This window comes from Hetaerina americana, unplaced genomic scaffold (genome assembly GCF_022747635.1).
Source record: "Hetaerina americana unplaced genomic scaffold, ioHetAmer1.1.p SCAF_35, whole genome shotgun sequence".
In the NCBI taxonomy this organism is placed as follows: Eukaryota; Metazoa; Arthropoda; class Insecta; order Odonata; family Calopterygidae; genus Hetaerina; species Hetaerina americana.
In genome coordinates this window covers 2,103,743-2,123,492 of record NW_027286930.1, presented here as the reverse complement: position 1 = coordinate 2,123,492, position 19,750 = coordinate 2,103,743, and the positions used below count along the sequence as shown (strand labels likewise).

The window sequence follows — 19,750 nt, the reverse complement described above, 5'->3', positions numbered from 1 at the left end:
GTAATCCCTTGTCTTTATAAATATCACCTGATCATTTACAAACCTAACTTAATTAACTTTTTTATTTGCTGCTAAAGCTCTTACCATGCCACCTGTAACAATTCCTCACCGTGTATGTTAAAAATTACTGGTGATAATGGACCTTGTTTTACTCCCCTGTCTATCATACCAATCCCTCCTTCAGGTACCCATATTTTTGCCATCTGGTTTATACACAGGTTTAGAATAAGCTGCCTATCCCTCATTTTCTCTTCTCTATTCCATAATACTACCATCAGTTTTTCCACCCTAACACGTATGCCTCTAAATCCATTAACCACACAAATACATCATGATTATATTCTATATGCATTCCCTTCTATGAATATTCTCATTTCTTCAAAGGCATTATGTGTTCCCATTCCTTTCTGAATCCATGCTGATATTTGGCTGGACAGTTGTTTTGTATGATGCGGTAGCATTCCATTGATGTTTCTTGGTACTTCCTTTGTCTAATATCAAATTGAAATTATAGGCCTTGTAGTAGGGACTCGGTTACTGCCACTTTACTACTTTTCAGGATGGAAATTAAAATTGGCCTAATGAAGTTTGTTGACCAAACTCCTTGATCCTTTTGGATGCTAATTTTGAAGTCCATCTGTCTCTTCCAGTTTTCCATTACTCTTTATTAATGCTACCAGATATCCATTATCTCTTCCTACTCCCTCATTCCATAGGGACATATAAACTCACTGTCCTTGCCTGTCTTAAATGAACAAGTAAATTTCTGTCACCAGGGGTCCTGATTATTGGATGCTGCTTGGCATCCAATCATAGCAAATGAAATGGTAATAGTTCTGCTCCAATCTAAGGAGCTAAAGGCCATGGCCCAGTAAAACACAAGAGGTGTGTAAATTACTGCTATTGTAGAAAATAACTGAAAACATCACATTGAGGAGCAGCAGCTCATGTCTAATTCTTTTCTCAATATTTTTATTCGCAAAACTTTCAGACAAAATAATCTGGAGGTAGACTAGTCCCTTCACCATAATTATTCAATCTTAAGGTTGTTTTACTGCAGTCCTCCATCCTCTCTTTGGTGATAATTCCCTCACCTCTGACAACATGTCTGTTTTACATCTCTTAATTTATCCCTTGGTCTTGCTTTTTGGATTTTAATGAACACCTTACAAATTCACTGCCAATAGTTCACACTATCTTAATTTCATGACGTACCAAATTTGATGTAGAAATATGAGAATATGTATGTTCATTGGTTAAGCATAATTAATGGCTTAAAATAGCGACTAGCCACATTTTACATAAGTTCGGTTAATGTTTGCCAGATTGTAAAAGGAAATAAGACCGGAGATTTTTAGTTGTTAAATGAATTGATCTACAGGGTTTTAAGGCAAAATATAGCTTGGAAAGTGAATACCGGAGCTAAAAAACTTTAATATTTCAAAATTTGTACTTAAGGAAACCAAATGTAGTTAATCCTTCCAATTTCAACTGAAATACAAGATTATCCTCGCAATAAATATACAAACGCTTGTATTTTGTAAATTGATATGGCTGGCTAATATAGAGTTAGGTTGTATCCTTCCATGTACACAGTACCTACGTACTTGGTCCTTGTGGTGTATCCCAATGGCTAAGATGCGCAAGCACGGACCCAGGAAATTGTGCAAATACTTAGTATTACGGCTGAAGAATAGGATTGGTAACCATTATGCATATAGTGCACTAAACATGTATAAGCTAATGCGAATAAATACTTCGGATTTCGAGAAAAAGATTTTTCACGCAGGGCGTGGGGCAACATTTAAAGGCGAATGGATATGTATGCTGGTAAAAATATGAATAAATAACAATATTGGCACGAAGTCAGTTTCCATCAAAAAAATTAACCACTCCTTTCAAGGACAAGATTCCTTAGGGTATAACTCTCATTGATCTGTTCATAGTCATGCTTGCTACGGCGTAATGGCTTTCCGCATTGCCTTGGAAAATCGATAGGATCATGCGCGGGGGCTTGTTTTGATTCACGAGTTTGGGGCCAAAGTTAACGTAGGTACTGCGACATACTTACCGTTTATTTCTGCTATTTTAGTATAGCGTGCTATCAATCGGAATTGGTATGTCAATGATTATTGTATTGTGAAGATCCTTTAACTATTGCCTATTTCGGCATTTTTTCTGCAGCTTAAGGCTTTCGCGAGGCGTCGTCTTTTTGTAACCCACGTTGAATAAAATCCACCAGGACGTTGTGTAAAGTCTATCCAAACCCGGGTGCAGCCCGAAGCGTATGGGGCTTGCAAGAAACCGGGCAAACTTGCAACATGGTTGCAGAACATTCCGCCGCCACGGTGCGCGAAGAAAAGGATTCGAACAACATTCTGGCATGCTCCGTCACTTCTGGATATTCGAATGAAAAAACAGAGAAATCCATATTTGATGTCGTCCGGACAGGGTTGGTATTCGCCATCTGCCAATAATTTCATAAGTAAAATCGGCGGGATGTAAAGTAATAAATTTACAGTATTAACTATACCTTTGAAGTAACTAGAGCGTTTATCTGCACCATTTAAAAACCAATATGAGAAACAATTTTTCTTCACTTACCGTGGAAGTAGTAACTCAAATATTTAAATGGCAGCTATTGCCATTGATTATTAGTTGAAAGGATGTTAAATCTTGATTCTAAGGAGCTGTTTAAAACATATTGAGTAACCTTTAATCTTATTCCCTAGGAATTTATCAGAAATTGAAGTACTTGTTGAAAAACTTGGAGCCGCGGAGGTTTTAAGTGCTAGAGATCAATGGGGTTACACACCTGCCCATTGGGCAGCCTTGGATGGGAATGTTGAGGTAATGAGGTATTTGGTGGAAAGATCAGTTCCTGTGGATTTACCTTGTCTAGGAACACAAGGTCCACGCCCTATACATTGGGCATGCCGAAAAGGTCACGTGGCAGTGGTGCAAGTTTTGCTGCAGGTAAGTTTTTAATTGAACTCCATGACTAATGGAAATGCCAGCAAGTCATTAAAACATGATGGCAGTATGGAGTGGTAATCTTTCACCACCCTTATGATTATGAAATATAAACTGATTGACTTCATATCTGATAAAGGTACCTACCTCAACTGTCAGAATGTTCTGTTTGCAAAATTATGTGACAAGGGATTTAAAAACTCCCAAGAACATAGCTCCAACTCATCATGTTGAGTGCATTTGCTGTAAAAACTGCGAAATCCACAGGAATTCCTGGCATGCTAGTGAGCTAGGAGATTAAAGGTGTAATTCAAGGTCTTGATGCTTTTTCAAGAAACACCCTGTTCTCATTGTAGTAAAAGGAATATGATTTTTACATTGATGCTACATCCTTGGAGGAAAATACATTAATAATAGAAGAAATTCCAAGAAACTGTGGGAGATGCCACAACAGTAACTTTTAACGGAGTCATCTGCTTATATGCATTTCCATGCAACAATTTCAAATAGTAAAAATCATTCTCCTTGACTAGGATCCTGGTCCAGGCAAATAATTTTTGCACTCGGAAATTGTTGCATTGAAAGAAATGGGAGGTTTAATATAATGTATGAGGGATGTGAAGAAATATGAGGCTCAATTCAAACTGGATTTATGAAGCACATGTACATTCTCCCACGAATGTTATTTTAACTTACTGCATTTTCCATAAAAATTCTCATCCTCTTGTCTAATTAAAGGCAATCAACCACCATCCTCACAACTATCACAATGTAAATGCCATTACTACCCCTTATATGTATATATATTGAGGCTTAGCAGAAGAGGATAGGACCATATGGAGTACTCTCCAGCAAAGAAGGAATTGATGGATTGGACTTACAATGAGGTACAATGGATTGATTAGGAATATAATAGAAGGGAAGATTCCACGAGGAAGACCAAGTGACATGTACGTTCTTCAAGAAGTACTTGGAGTGTAGAATTCAGGAGTTTGGTGCATGGTCATCTCTAGCAATCCATAATTATGAATCAATCACATGTTGCCCGAACCTTTGTAGAAATGGATCATTTTATGCAAAAAGCATGTAGGAAGTCACAGGCTTTCAATACAAACTGCCATAATTCTTGTGAAAAATACTCTTAAATTTAGTTCTGTTCATTTATTTACAAGTCATGATCACTAATATTCTTTTAATGGCCTCAATATTTATCTTATGTCTCTTTGTAGTAAAACTAAAGTGAAAGTGTCAATAAGGTCTTACTGATTTCAAAGAAACTGCGGGAGATGCTGCAACAGTAACTTTTAGCGGAGTCAACCGCTAATGTGCATTCCAATGCAACAATTTCAGAGTATAAAAATCGTTTGCCTTGACTGGGATTCGAGCCCAGATCCCTCAATAACCGGTTATAGAGGGATCTGGGTTCGAATCCCTATCAAGGTGAATGATTTTTATACTCTGAAATTGTTGCATTGAAAGGTCTTACTAACTTAAATGGCTTTCCCCAAAAGAAGATCCTGCTATAGTCCCTCATTCTATTGTACTTTTTATGGTCACATAGATATAATTTCACATCTAACTTAGCTACATTCATAGCTGCAAGGATTACCCATCATGATGAATAAGAACAAGTTAGTAATTCTCCCGCACACCTACAGGGTGTTCAAAAACTACTTCCACCATATGAAATTGGCACCAGAAGAGACCAATGGTAATAATGTGACGCAGTCCCTGAAGTTCAGCTGAGTTTTATGATCCAGAAATCTTCAGTATGGCTTTGGCTCCTTTAACACGAGAAACCTGGCAGTTCAAAGTGATGAGAAATTGGCAGAAAGAATAATCGCTATAGCTTATGGTGTCAAAATCACAAAAGAAATCTTTGTAGTAAAATGAAACATTGCAAGTGCTTTCTCTGATTACCTAACTATCACATTTAATTTGTAAGGGTTATCAATTAGGTTTTTTGTAATATTCACAATTTCCCTAGACAATGCGGTTGAGTGACGAACTAAGTCTATTACCATACTAATTCTCGGGATTCTAGGAAAAGCAATGCTTTTTACAGGCTTTTTGATCAAATTTACCATCAATTTGGTCCCAACTATCATTCCGCTCATGTTAGATAAGTTCCAGAACACCTGTATATGGGGTGTCCCATAGTGCAGTGTTTCTGTGGTGCGAAGTAGACAACATTTTTCAATTGCATATGATAATTGTGACTATATACACTAAGTATGTATGAAATGATTGACTTGAACAACATTAATCGTCATGAGAATCGTAAATGAAATATTGGCAACATAGGCAGGACAAAAATTTATTTTAACTTTCATTCAACATCCCTCCTCTATAATTACTGGCAAAGTCATGAATCTTCTGTCAAATATATGGGAGCCATTGGAAGCATTCATGTGACCTCTTTTCAATGTAGAGGTGGAATACCCTACTGATTGGACCACGAATGGAATATCAGGAAACCTATTGAATAGCTTCAGGTGTGATGTGTTGGAAGTCAAACATAATGAAAAAGTGCTTCCATCAGTTATTCATCAGGAAACCTGACTCCCCTAACAAGCTCATTCAAGTGTGGAAACAAGTGAAAATCAATCACACAAACTCATGTCAGGATAATGTGGTTGATATTTGAAGATTTCCCATTGTCAACTATGCTACATCATGATCACTACTTGTACCACTTGAGATTGTGAGCTATTATATCAGATACAGAGTGGATTGTCCTGCAGAAAATTTGGGCATTTGCACCAGAAAGATGAGCAAAGGTGTTGCTCAGGAAAATAGTGATAGCACACAGTTAGAGGCTTCAAATTGGCCATGATGATGTTCACATGTATTTTTGCCATGAGCCACCTGGTTTTTAATCCCCAATTGCTATTTTTACTTTGTGAACATTATTGAGTGTGGTACACAACGCGCAGTACAATTCCAGCATGTACAGCCGCTAGAGAACTTGCTGAACCAATTGATTATGGTGCTCCATAAATTAATTGGTTCCCAATGACACTGCCAAGTGCCTGATTACACAGATGGATGGATGTAACTTTTTCCTGACATTGTTACCACTGTTATATTTATATCCCTTGAGTGTAACCATGCAACTGTATGGGTGTCCATTTTCACCAGCTGGCACTTTTGGCTGTAGCCTATTAAGATTGAACTATTCAAGTCACTGTATTTCAGGTGATAAGTAAAAGGTTTTATTAGTACTTTTGGATGACACAAAGGCTAGTAGAATGGTTTAAAAACTGAAGAAGGAAATAATGCTGGGTCTGTAAAAGTTTCTTGTGACTTATTGAGCATTTAGAATTTGAAATTATATTTGATAGTTGTTACGGACTGTACATAACCCTTCTTTAAAATTTAGTTGCCTATGATGACTCCTTAGTGAAATATTCCTCACGCATGTAGGATTGTGGTCTTTAATCACTCTCTCTTTGGGATTTTCTATAAAAATATATATTCACTTCTTTCTATCATTCAGCCATTAGGTGGTTGATACTTTACGAGGACCATTTTTAATCAGTTTCATTGATGCTCTTTGATTAACATTGGGGGGGTGGAAACATTCTTTCTACACTTGTGCTTGTAATTAGGGTAAAGTAAATCTCTTAAAAGTACACAGAGTGATTATTTATGCAACTGGAAATATTTTATTTTTAATTATAGGCTGGAGTAGCTGTCAATGCTGCAGATTTCAAAGCACTTACTCCTCTGATGACAGCTTGTATGTATGGAAGAATGGCCACTGCCACTTTTCTCTTGGGAATGGGAGCACACAATCACTCAGCTGACATAAATGGAGATACAGCACTTCACTGGGCAGCATACAAAGGTTGTAAATGAATTATCCATTAGATTAAATATTGGTACACCCCCATTTCCATCTAATTGAGTATTGTATGTATTTCCCATTTATCTGTGGGAGTGGACTCCAATTGCCATTGGTATTTAATTACCTTTAAAGCACTGTATTTTTTGTATGCAGCGGAGAGTTACTGGCTTAAGTAAACTTACTACAGAATGGTTTAATGAGAGTTGACACAAATTAAGATGATGAAAGGCTTGTCACAAGCCATTCAAATAAAAAGTATCAAGGTATTTCTTCATTAAAATACTATGCAATGCCAGAAAATATGACAGCTAAATAACATCAGGTGAGGTTGCAATATCTTGCCAAGTGAAATGTATTTATAAGTACCTGTTTTTGTTACCTAAGGAGATTACTGTTTATTACTTAATGATTTTACTTAGATTATGTATGGGTACCCTAAAATATTTTAGCTTAAAAATATTGTACTTTTCCTGGTCTTGAAATGTCAAAGGCTATAGCGGGATAAGATGGTAAAATCTGCACTCGGCTAGATTCTTATTTGGGATTGGGCACTTGAAAGTGAATATTTAGAAACCCCTTCAGCCAAATTTTTAGCTCCCTAGGTGGTCCCAGGGGTCTCCTATTGCAAAAAATGTGTTTTTTTTAATTTCCTGAGCGATCCTTTGCTTTAAAAGATCTGGAAAAATTCATGAACATACATTTTTATGCCCAAAAATATTCTGATTTTTTTCAGATTTTTCAGATCAAAATTGAGCTCAGGAAAGATATTTGAAATTTTCCTGGAAAAATTCTAAAGAATTTTTAGGTTATGTTGGTAATTTTTGGTAAACTTCTAAATAATTATTTTGCATGTATTTTTCCTGTTCTTTTGAATAGCGGGGTTAGATTTGCCATTTTCTCTCCAGAACATCCTCAAAATTCAAAAAAGCCCATTTTTTGGTGTTTTCCTCCATGTTTTTAGCACATATAGATGGTAAAATTGAATTGAGTTTATGTACTGAAAACATGGGAGAAAGGAGACCCCTGGGACCACCTAGGGAACTAAAAATTTGGTTAAAGGGGTTAATAAATATTCACTTTCGAGTGCACAATCCCAAATAAGAATCCAGCCGAGTGCAGATTTTACCATCTTATCCCGCTATAGCCTTTACATGCTTGAGTCTCATTTAATTTGGAATTGATTTATAAAATTTTACTTGTCATTATAGGCCATCCAGAACTGATAAGGTTGTTAATGTATTCTGGAGTCGACTTGCAAAAGCCTGATAATTTTGGCTCTACACCTTTACATCTGGCTTGCTTATCAGGAAATGTCAATTGTGTGAAAATACTCTGTGAGAAGGTAAGGCTTTTCTCAATTTACTGATTTCAGCATGCTTACCATAAATTGCAGATATTTATAGTGTTAACTTTATTTTCCAGAATAAAATTGACTTGGAACCTAAAGATAAAAATGGAAAAACACCTCTAATGTTGGCTAAAAGCCATAGGCATGTAGATATTATGCAAGTTCTTTCCAGGGAACAGAAGCTGAGAGCAAGATGGTTCCCACCAATATCTGAAATTTGGTGAGTAATTTTGTGATTGGGAGTGTTGGGATTTTAAAATCTTATAGTTCTATATATGCTGTTCTATGTACCTGTTATATTCTATCTATTTTATACAATAGCTGTAAAAAATGAACTAACTTCTGCATACTATGCGCATATAATGAAAATTCATCTGAGGCCTTTTTATGCTTTTCCTGAAATATAGGGTTTGATGGGGGATTAAGAATCATTTTTTAATCCCAATTGAACTTAATCTGAAACCAAAGTCTTTCAATGTTCCTCTAATTGAAAATTATTTAGTAGTCACCATAAATTGAAGTAGAGTCTAGAAAAAATAACATAAAAATGAATAAATGTACTTTATATCATGAAATTCAAAGCATTGTATACATTGACTATGACTACATAGTATAATGCATTTTGGGTGATTCTTTTGAGTAAATTCCTTCAAAATTGTTAAATTGGTCAGTGTTAACTCATTTGGGAGTTAGTGTGTCATGTATTTTTCTAAAGAAGATCCAAGGCACACTGAAGAATGAAAATATCCAGAGGCTACCTAAAGCTGCATTACTGCAGTGTGATTATGCTAGACATAGTGATATATTCACTAGCCTTTCATTTATATGCCATACCTGTGTGAATAAACTTTATCCTTGTTTTACCATGGAAATTTCTAGGAAATTATTATTGATTTTTTCAGGGCGCTTCTCTTTGGAGGTGCTGGAAACTCTAAAGGACCACTTCTCTTGTTCATGTGTTCAGTGTTACTTTGGGGGTATCCAATGTATCTTTTACGGGTAATCAGAAGTTTATTACACTCACTAAGTACATAAGTAAATATATCCTTCATTCATACTTGATCATGCCAATGAAGGGATTGTAGGGATTTATGACAACCTTATGCACTTCTCTCTATATGCTTTGCATGAAAACTGAGCTATTAATAATTTGAATACTTTTACAATGTTGCTTGTCGTAGGGATAATTTTCTTTGAAAATTGAAGTCATAGGGTACAACCAGTTCCATTTATTTAGGCATACAATGACTCAAAGTTTTGATGAAAGTTTGTCCTTCTCTCATACTCAGCTATAAAGTGGATGAAATCCTGCAATCAGGTTGGAAGTTAATGAGAAAGAGCAGGCTTTTTCATGTTCCAATTACAGCAGGCCAGATCATTCCAGAGTATCTCTATGCATAGATTTTATTGATTTATCAGAGGTCTCTGACATTTTTACATAGAGTTCATCATCTCAAAAGCGACAATCATTAAAATTAGCCTTGACAGAATAAGTGCTAATATGGAGTCTTTCTAAAACGGAGATGTATAGTATCATCATCACTAACTCCATTTATGTGTTTAAAAAACTTGCTGCTAATTTGAGAGAAATTAACTTTTACTTGATTAATATTCCATTAGAATAATCAACTGTAGAAGCTATTACTTCATTTGTTTTGGTTTTGTTATTTAACATTAATTTATCCAGAAATACGTATTAATTTCACTTCCATCAATCATAAAACATACGTTGAAAAATTTAGACTTTGGATGATAATTGCCATTATTTCTAAAAGATTAGATGCCTTGCAAATTGCTTAGATCCTGTGATATACATACTGAGATTTCCTTTGAATGATTACATTTTAGTCAGATGATACCATACGTACAGATATTCTTACTGTATGTATTCTTTTTCTAGATCAAAATAGCTTCTTAAATCAAGGGAATGAGATACAAATCTACAATATTTTACCTAATATGACTATGTATCAGGTACTACTTTCTAAAGTGGGAACAATTTCCTACCCACAATCTTATTACCACCCATTCATTTAATCTCTTGTCTAACAAGGACTTTTACACATACTGAGAGTATTATTATTTAGTGTATGGCTTACATATGAAAATATTATGAATAAGATCGTCCATTGCATATAAAAAATTGATAGTATAAGACATAACCAGGAGAAAATAGCACCATATTATTTATATTTCCATCTACTTGTATGAAACTGGCCATGAAGTTCAACTACCATTGGGCTTAGTATTGGGTGAGCTCCAGCCTCACCTATCAAAACTGACCTTCAGGTTGATAACTGTGGCGGATCTACTGCTAAGATAATTTTGATAAACACTCTAACTTCTCAAAACCAGTCTGGCCTGACTCCCCTTTTGGCCCACCTTTGGGAGATCCACTTTCCCCCCTTGCTCCACCCTACAGCCAAATGCGTGATATAGAAAACATAAATCCTGATCAATAATGGCTTTGATAAAGAATTGAAATGAAATTTTTCATGGGCTACTGTCTTTATTACATCAGGATGTAAAATATAAATCTAGAGCTTATACAATTAACATAAAGATGTATGGTTTGATGTCTGAACAGCCAAGAGGTTAACATTGTAACAAGTAACATATTTATGAAATATATTTCAGCAATTAGGGTTTATATACACAAATGAAATTCAATAAGATTTTGTAAAATTAGATAAGAATTGGAAAACAAACTGATAAATCTTTGTCTTTTCCAGTGTGCTCCTGTTACCTGGAATATTTTACGTGGATCTCATTATTGTTTCATATATTGGAATGTTGTCATGTGGCTGAGTTGGATAATTGCCAACCGCAGGGATCCTGGATACGTTGCACTCAATACAGATGGATATCACAGAGCTATTAAACAGGTGAAGAAATTGTCTGGAAAATGCATAATTTTTATTCAGTTTCAAGACATCCGAATTGATAGTCATATTTTCAGTCAATGTTGTTATTAATGCTTGGAAATCTGAAGGAACATTAGGTTTCTACTGTTAAAATTAATCTTTCAGTTAGCATTGCATAATAAAATATTTATTATTAAAATCCAAATGCACTTTTGGTGTCTTCAGATCAGAAGTGATATCCACCTTTTCATGGGCCTTATGAATGTATCTTACAATGTTATGGGCTAAACTTTCGGAAGGGAAGGGAGATTAAAAGATTCTTTTCCAAAATGTTGCCTCATCAAAATATCACATTGCATTTTAAGCAGTCGTAGAAAATACTACATGGGGCAATCTGGTCACTAGAATGCAGAATGAAAGAACCTCAAAGAGATCTTACAAACAAACATAAAAGACTTAAAGCTGTCAAGGATTATACTTTTTTAGGCACAGATCGAGAATTGTAATAGACAAAACCACATATTTGATCAAAAAATTTTATTTTCCCTGGAAAATGAGAGAAAGAATAGGAATAGACAATTTCAATTGGGAATTAGAACACAAGTTATCTAACTTTTGGAAAATGTTAGGTATTTCAAAATTCAAAATACATATATATATATATATATATATTCAACAATTTATACAGTTTGCCTCATAACTTCCAAAGATGCACAGGTATTTAAGAGACAAAAGAAGGTAACAATCACTTCTGATTTGAAGACACTGAAAACACATTTATAGAAAAATTGTTATTGCAAATATTTTTATGTAGTGTTACCTGATAGACTAACTTTAACGATGAGTAACACTTGTGAGAGCCTGCATTCGAAGTTCAGTTGATTTTTGTTTCTTAAATTAGGAAATGAATCTCTTGGAAACTCAAATTTGCGGGAAGTCAATTGTTTTCCTATTCCAAAAATATGGTTTACAAATTATGTTCATTATTGAGGTATCTCTTAGGTGAGTAGGTTCTCACAAGTAGAGAAAATTATATTTCTTCAAATCAAGAGGGTTCAAGAGTGGCTCATGAAAGTTGGCTCATTGAGCATTAAGTGCAATGGTAGTCCTTTATCATCAATGAAGCTCCAATTAAGGAGCACTGATCTAATGCATGAAATATTGACCTCATTTGAGATCATGTACCTTTATGGTTTGATTGATTTTGTATTCATTTCATCAATAACCTATTCTAAAACATAAAACTTAATTCTATGCTGATGCAATCTGGCCAGCTATGCAAATGACCAGGTAAAAATATATATTTAAGGTTAGCTCTTCTATTATAAAAAATATGAAGTAAATAGAATGGTTTGAGGTGTTACTTTGTGGAAGTGATTCATATCGGCAAAGAAAATACTTAGTTCTTCCACTTATATTTTATTATACACGACCTAAGTTTTGACTTACAAAGTCATCATCAGGTAAAAGTACAGAGGACACACAGCTTTAAATAGAAGACAGAGAAGGGAAGGGGGAAGGTGTTTGTGAAGTGGGAGGAAGGGAAAGAGAAGGAAAACTGGTGTGCGTGTATGAGGGGAGGGGGAGAAAGCAGTTGTGTATGGCATCAGGTGTACAGTATATGGCATCAGGTACAGTATAAGGTATACCCGCCCACCCTCTCCCACCCTGACACCATACCCAACGGCCTTCTCCCCTTCCCCTCATTCGCACACACCAGTTTCCCTTCTCTTTCCCCTCCTACCACTTCACAAGCACCTCCCCCCTTCTCTTCTCTGACTTCTATATAAAGCTGTGTCCTCTGTACTTTACCTAATGATGACTTTGCAAGTCGAAACCTAGGTCGTGTATAATAAAATACATGTGGAAGAACTAAGTATTTTCTTTTCTGATATGAAGTACATGTTCATCTGATACTGCGAGAGTCCTTGAAAGACTTCTGTTTTAAATTTTGTCATGTTGCTTCTACCATGCTTGGAAACCTTCTCTATTTCGAAAGAAAAGGTTAAATGATTGTTTGAAGAAGTGTTTGCAAACATCATAATATGTGACATAAGAACTTTCCATTTTCCCTGTTATTAACAGATTCCTTACTATGACAAATGGAAGAAACGCAACGTGGTCCTGTCAAGGTTGTGTCATACTTGCAGATGTCTCCGTCCATTGAGGGCAAAGCACTGCCGGATTTGTAATCGCTGTGTGCAATATTTTGATCATCATTGCCCTTTCATTTATAACTGTGTGGGTTTGAGAAACAGGTAACCTCAGAAAACAAATAAACATCACATTTTATTTTCTATATTGATTAGTTTTGATCATGGTTAACCAAAGTATTTTACAGTACATTTTAACCAGGTAATGGTTGTGCACGTAATGCATATACTCATATGTAATGCATATTAGTAAAACAATCATAACTGAACAATTCTGAAATATTACTTATGCGGTATTGACCGTAGACATTTCAAAATTGAAAGAGGGAGGAAAAAAGCAGAATTAAAAATGAAAAGAAGAAAAAATGGTAAGAGGAAGGTAGGGAAGAGGAAAAGAAGCGAGTAGGAAGAAGGGAAGAAAAGATGGTGCCCATACTTACTACTTCAAGATGAAGATGCTAGATGTTGACCAAAGAGGAACTCTGTTAATTCAAGGATGGATAAAGGCTCTTCATGCTGTTTCATTGAGTTTGGGTGTTAAGAAGAATTATTTTGTGGAGAATTATGGGTGGAATGATTTTTAAGTATGTATGTACTTGGATAGGTGTTGTGGTAGTCTAGGGGTAGAGTATTGGACTACTGAGCGGAGGGCCTGGGCTCTATTCCCAGGCAAGCCTCTCTGGTCACCCTTAGCTCCACCCTAGCTGTGTGATTTTATGGGTACCATATCTTCGTGGGAAACCATAACTGGAACAGCGAAAGGAACTGTCCCCCCAGTTCCTACCCTGTTTGATAATCATGCGCCAGCGGGCTTAGTACTGGGTTAACTCTACCATCACCTACCAAACCGACCTTCAGGTTGATTACTGGGTTAAGGTTTTTTTATGTACTTGGATAAGATGAAAGGTGGGAGTGGTGAGGAATGAGTTGCAAGATTGGCTTAGAAGTGATTGGGGAAGAGAAGGTGGGTAGGGGATAAAATGGAAAAGAATACTTCAGCTCTCTTAATGTTAATGGCATCTTCATCAGACAAAGAGTTTTTGTAACTACCCTCATTAGTCACATTAAAAAACTCTCTTGAGTTCTGAAAACAATTTGAAAAAGGTCAAAAATGAAAAAAATACCCCAGAGTAAGACGTTAATTACAGTCAACTGTTAATTATGATAGAATGCTAACAGTTATTCATTATTTACCCTAGGACAAGTATTGACCAAATGCATTTTATTAGAAATTCATTTTAGTACGAGGGTCATCCGGAAAATAGTACCCGTTCGTGAAATAAAGACACAAAAGTAAATATTAACAAACATAAAAAATTTTATTTGAAAGAGGATACTTTAAACTACTTCTCAACATAATCTCCAAGCAAATTAAGGCATTTGTCATAACGTGTGACAAGTTTCTGTATTCCTGCTGCATAGTCCTTCGCCGCCAGCTCATTGAGATACGCGAGGGACCCATCTTGCACAAATTTTTGCATAATGCAGATGGTGTTTAACAATTTCATGAACAATTGTTCGAGAAACATTGGGAAAATGCTCACAGATGTCATCAATTGTGACGCGCCGATCGTTCCTCACGAATTCGTCAACTGAGCTCACCAGTTGGTCTGTAATGACAGACGGTCTCCCCGAACGCTCATCGTCGTGTGTGTTCCCCCTCCCCATGTTGAAGTTGCGACACCACCGCCGAACAGACGACTCGTCCATTACATTGTCTCCATACACCTCCTTTAATTGGCGATGAATATCACATGGGCGAACGTTTCTTGCATTGAGGAATTTAATCACTGCCCTCACTTCACAACTGGCGGCGTTCTCAATTTTTTTAAACATTGTAAACAATCACAGAAACAACACAGGCAATGCTAGCGTCACGCAACTTGGCTCAGAGAAGGCAGACAAGCCACTGAAGCTATCTGACCTCGTCCAGCGGCTACTCGCGTCGTCAGCACTTCATGCGGCACGAACGGGTACTACTTTCCGGATGACCCTCGTATTAATAGCTTGTAGCTTATTTGTAAAATAAGTTATTCATGCTAAAGTTCCCATTTTAATATAAAATAAAGCAAAAAATAATAATACCAATTACATACATCTGAGAGTCATTCATAAGTGATGTCGTAATATGATTATAATGCTAAAGTAGTAAATGAATTGCATTTCAAATGTTTCCCATAAATATGTTCAGACTCACTCAATAATACATTTTTGTGTATAGGAAATCTTTAAGTGAGATGTAAAATATTCATACTACACATGCAATTTCGATTTCCTGGTAATTTATTATTTACCATTAAACTCATTTTTGGGGGTTCAAATGGAATTGTCTGGGTTTGAGTGATTTAAACTGTAGTGGAGTTAAAGAGTTCTTGATATTGTGATTATGAATATCAGAATCCATTGAGAAAATATTCATATTACCCTTTATTTATTGAAGAACAGGTAAATTTAAAATATTGTTAATCACAGCCGCAATTTTATGAATATAGGCTGAGAACGTGAACTGTAGTTTTTTTCCTGTTAAAATTGATCTAACATCATTAGTTAACAAAAAATCATAATTCAGTCATTGGAATATTTACAACTTATGTTAAGCTTCTATCTGTGATATTCATGGTTTATCCAATAGTTATCTCATTGATAAATTGATGCATAGAATATTTAATCAACTACTGAACTACTCAAGTAATCCATCTGTTTCTTGTCTTGTTCATATTTTATTCAATAGTTATTTATTGTTTTTTATTATTATTTACTGTTCTTTATTAATATTAATTTGAGATATCATGTAATTATTTTATAACAGGTGTTGAATGTAAGTTTTTGAGATGTGGGTATGAATAAGAATGAAAAAGGTAAAGTGAATAGAAAATGAAACAAATGAAGAAGTACTAGACATGGTGGGGAAGGAGAGAGGATTGTTGAGAGAAATCCCAAGAAGGTAGGAAGGATAGATGCGGAGCAATCTGATTGGCAATAGAATGTTAAAATCTGCAATATTGGGGACAGCATTAGGCAAGTAAGGTAGGGGTAAGAAAAGGATAGGGGCATGTTGGATGGAATGAAAGACAATAGAATGTAAGCGGAATTGAAGAACAGTTCATTGTAGTGTAGGGTGTCAGGTTGTGTCTTGTTAGGCAAGGCTAAGAGGTTTAGGTATGATAAGACTGTGTCCATCCAGAAAATATCTTGAATAGTAGGCTACTAACAATAATAATGCAATGTATATTTTGCTAATAGTCAGTGCTGTAATTTGAAAAAAAGTAATACTTAAATAATGCATAAAATGTGCTTAATTGAACTATTTCTCCATTTCAGGATGTGGTTTCTATTATTTGTGATGAGTATAGCCATTAATTGTTCTTTTACGATATACTTTGCCTGCTACTGTATAACCATTGAAGGATGGGAAGTTCTATATATATTGGGTCTGTTAGAAGCCTTATTTTTCTGTGGCCTTGGATGGATACTGGCATGCACTTCAGTAAGTATAAATTACAGCTTACTTTAATTATAGCAAAACTTTCTAATGTAATATAATCTTCTGTACCCTTTTATGGAAGTTATCCTCAGGAAAGACTGTCTAAATATCACACAAGACTATGTATCTTTTATAGGATATCTAGCATGCTTTGAATATTTGTATAAGTACTATACATACTTTGCCAACCCTGGAAGCTTCCAGGTTTTTACAATTATCATCATTCAGTAGCAAATGATTCCCAATTGAATGTTAATACTTTCACAAGTTATTGATGGCTTCTATTTATATCAACAGGTCTTGCATGCTGCCATGAATCTGACAACAAATGAAATGTTTAATTACAAACGCTATCCATACCTTCGAGATAAAAGAGGTCGTTATAGCAACCCCTGGTCTAGAGGGCCTATATTAAATCTTCTGGAATTTTTCTTGTGCTCAGCACCATTGAATCATGAGGAAGATGTGTTATTGGAGGACAACATTTGATTAAAAAATTATGTAACTCAGAAATTTCATTGAATACCTTTGTGAAAATAATTTGCATTTTTTTTAATGCATCAAGTGCAAGCAATGAAATGCATGGGCATAACTCGCTTTGGCCTGTTTTCTTGGAAATTAAGTGATGCTGATGTGCACAAAGTAAATATGTATCAAAATATCATACAACTCTGTGAGCATATTCCTTGCATTAATGACAAAGACTATGAATGTTGCTAAAGTTAATCTGCAATTTCTATGACTCCATACTTTTCTGAACTGTTGTTTATTGTCATGTCAAATATTTTACATGCATAAATTATATCTATGAAATTCTAAAATTTGTTCAGCACCTGAGAATGTCATAAAGATGTTATTCACGTCCAGCATTTATCATGAATAACTTGTTTAATAATTTGTGGAAATATAAAATGATGTAATCTTTTAAGTATTTTTGGATATCATCATTCCTATTACTGCTACACACAATATACTGGTTAAATAGAAGGAACTAACGAAACACTATACATATAGGCACAATGGCTATTTTATTTCATCAATTTAAGTGCTCCCAAGGATAATTTCTTCTGTTGACTCTTAATGAAATCAAACTACTTCTACATAAAAGAAACAAATACATAACTGACAGTCAAATGATTGCTCTAATACTTGTAAACTGCAAGAGATAAAATATAGTAGTAGTAGCAAGTAATAGGAAGGATACCAGTATCCTAAGATATAATGATGGTGTAATAATAATAATACTTTATTCATTTTGAAAAATGGTACAACCATATTAAATGTCATCAATATAAATATTATTTAACATATAAACATGAGTTCTTAAATGTGATGAAGATTGTCTCAAAAGAATTCATCCAATGAGTACAGTGGGTGAGTAAGTAACCACGTATATACCCTATTCTTGAAACTCTGGATATAGTCTGATTTCAACTGAGTAGGCAGATAGTTATACAGTGGTATGTTCATATTATGAAATGTGTTTTAAGTTGATGACAATCTACAAATAAGTAAAAAAGTAGTATTCAGATTTGATTTACCTCTTGTGGTGTAGTTATGGATGTTAGATCTTAATTGGTAAGTTTTTAGATTAACTTTCACATGAATCAGAGCCTTAAAGATATATAAACTAAATACAGTTATGATTCCATACCTAATAAAAAAAGTTTGCAGGAATCATTTGGTGGTATATTAGCAAGAGAACGAATAGCTCTCTTTTATAGCAGCAAAATTTGTTTAAAATGTGGGAAATGACCCCATAACTCAACACCATAATTCAAATGACATTGAAAGAAGGCATGGTAAAGTGTTAAACGATACTCATTTGAAATGATAAAGTTGAGCTTTCTTAACATATAAACAGCTTTACTAAGTTTATTACAGGTCTGACTGATGTGAGTCTCCCAATTAAGTTTTGTATCAATATAAATTCCTAGTATTTTAGCAGTTTCAATATCAGTTATTTTTGATTTAAGACTGCACACAATATGCTGAGTTTTGTTAGTATTTAAATGTAAATGATTAACATCAAACCATTCCTTAGCCTGTCCTTGGGTAGCACTAGATCATACCTTTGCATCTAGATGTTGACATTTTTGAACAAAAGTAGTGTCATCAGCATGTAAAACAGATGAAGGTTTCATATAACAGGGCCAATCATTAATCATGATGATGAAAAGTACTGGGCCAAGCACAGATCCCTGTGATACACCACATTTTACTTTAAGATTACTTTATGTAAGAGAACTCAAATCATCATTATGTCAACCATTATGAGGTGTATCAAAAAAGGAATGGCCTTCAATTTTCAAGTGAACGGTAGTGATGCTAGGGTGGTGCCATTGGGTACAAAGGAAGGAGACAGCTTAATGTGCAGGATTGAATTTTTTCTTTGCCTTTCAGTGAGCCAGTCACTGTCTGCTGGCCGCTGAGTGAGGTGCTGTCATGTGTGTCTATTGCTTTTCTATTTCTTTCGAGAAGACTAAACAAGTAAAAGTTTTTGAGTTTATCTCCACCACAGGACCTTCTGGACTCTACCAACACTTCCTGAGTTAATGAACATCGCGATAGCTGGATATCCCAGCAAAATCAATTCGTTCAATCATCTTGAAAGAAATGAAAAAAGCATTGTGCCAAAGACAAGTGTCTCCTTTCACTGTGCACAGCAGTGATGCAACTTAGCATCGCTGCTATGCACAGGAAATTCATGTTGTAATCCTTTTTCACCAGGCCTCATAAGAACTAGTATCATAGCTTTTTCATGATCTAAGGGTAACTTTTGGATATTAATCCACTATTCAAAGCCAATGACCATTTAAGCCATTAATGAATCTATAACTTGATGAGGCCAATATCATTAATTAGCCAAAACCAATTGTCATGGTTACATACAGATCATGAAAAAAATCCTCGACAAGTATTCATCCATAATGAATGAAGAATGAACAATAAAGGCTATATCAAAGAATAGCTTTAGGGTAACAGCTGAATGTAGGCTTTTTTATCAGCATGTCCAAACCATTCTAAAAAAGGATGGCACTCATATTTTAATACATATTTAACCAAAGTAATAAAAGT

The 19,750-nt window shown here is 35.1% G+C and overlaps 1 protein-coding gene across 1 annotated transcript; it reads left to right on the top strand.

Annotated features, from left to right (window-relative positions):
* The first annotated feature begins 1,994 nt into the window (after positions 1–1,994).
* Patsas (palmitoyltransferase Patsas) lies at positions 1,995–17,577 on the top strand. Its single transcript, XM_071589236.1, has 11 exons — positions 1,995–2,053; positions 2,185–2,452; positions 2,733–2,976; positions 6,658–6,823; positions 8,032–8,165; positions 8,246–8,391; positions 9,074–9,170; positions 10,904–11,056; positions 13,121–13,293; positions 16,510–16,675; positions 16,970–17,577. Exons 2-11 carry the CDS (start codon positions 2,322–2,324, stop codon positions 17,159–17,161), a joined length of 1,602 nt encoding a protein of 533 aa, XP_071445337.1. The 5' UTR covers positions 1,995–2,053; positions 2,185–2,321; the 3' UTR covers positions 17,162–17,577.
* The last annotated feature ends 2,173 nt before the right edge of the window (positions 17,578–19,750 follow it).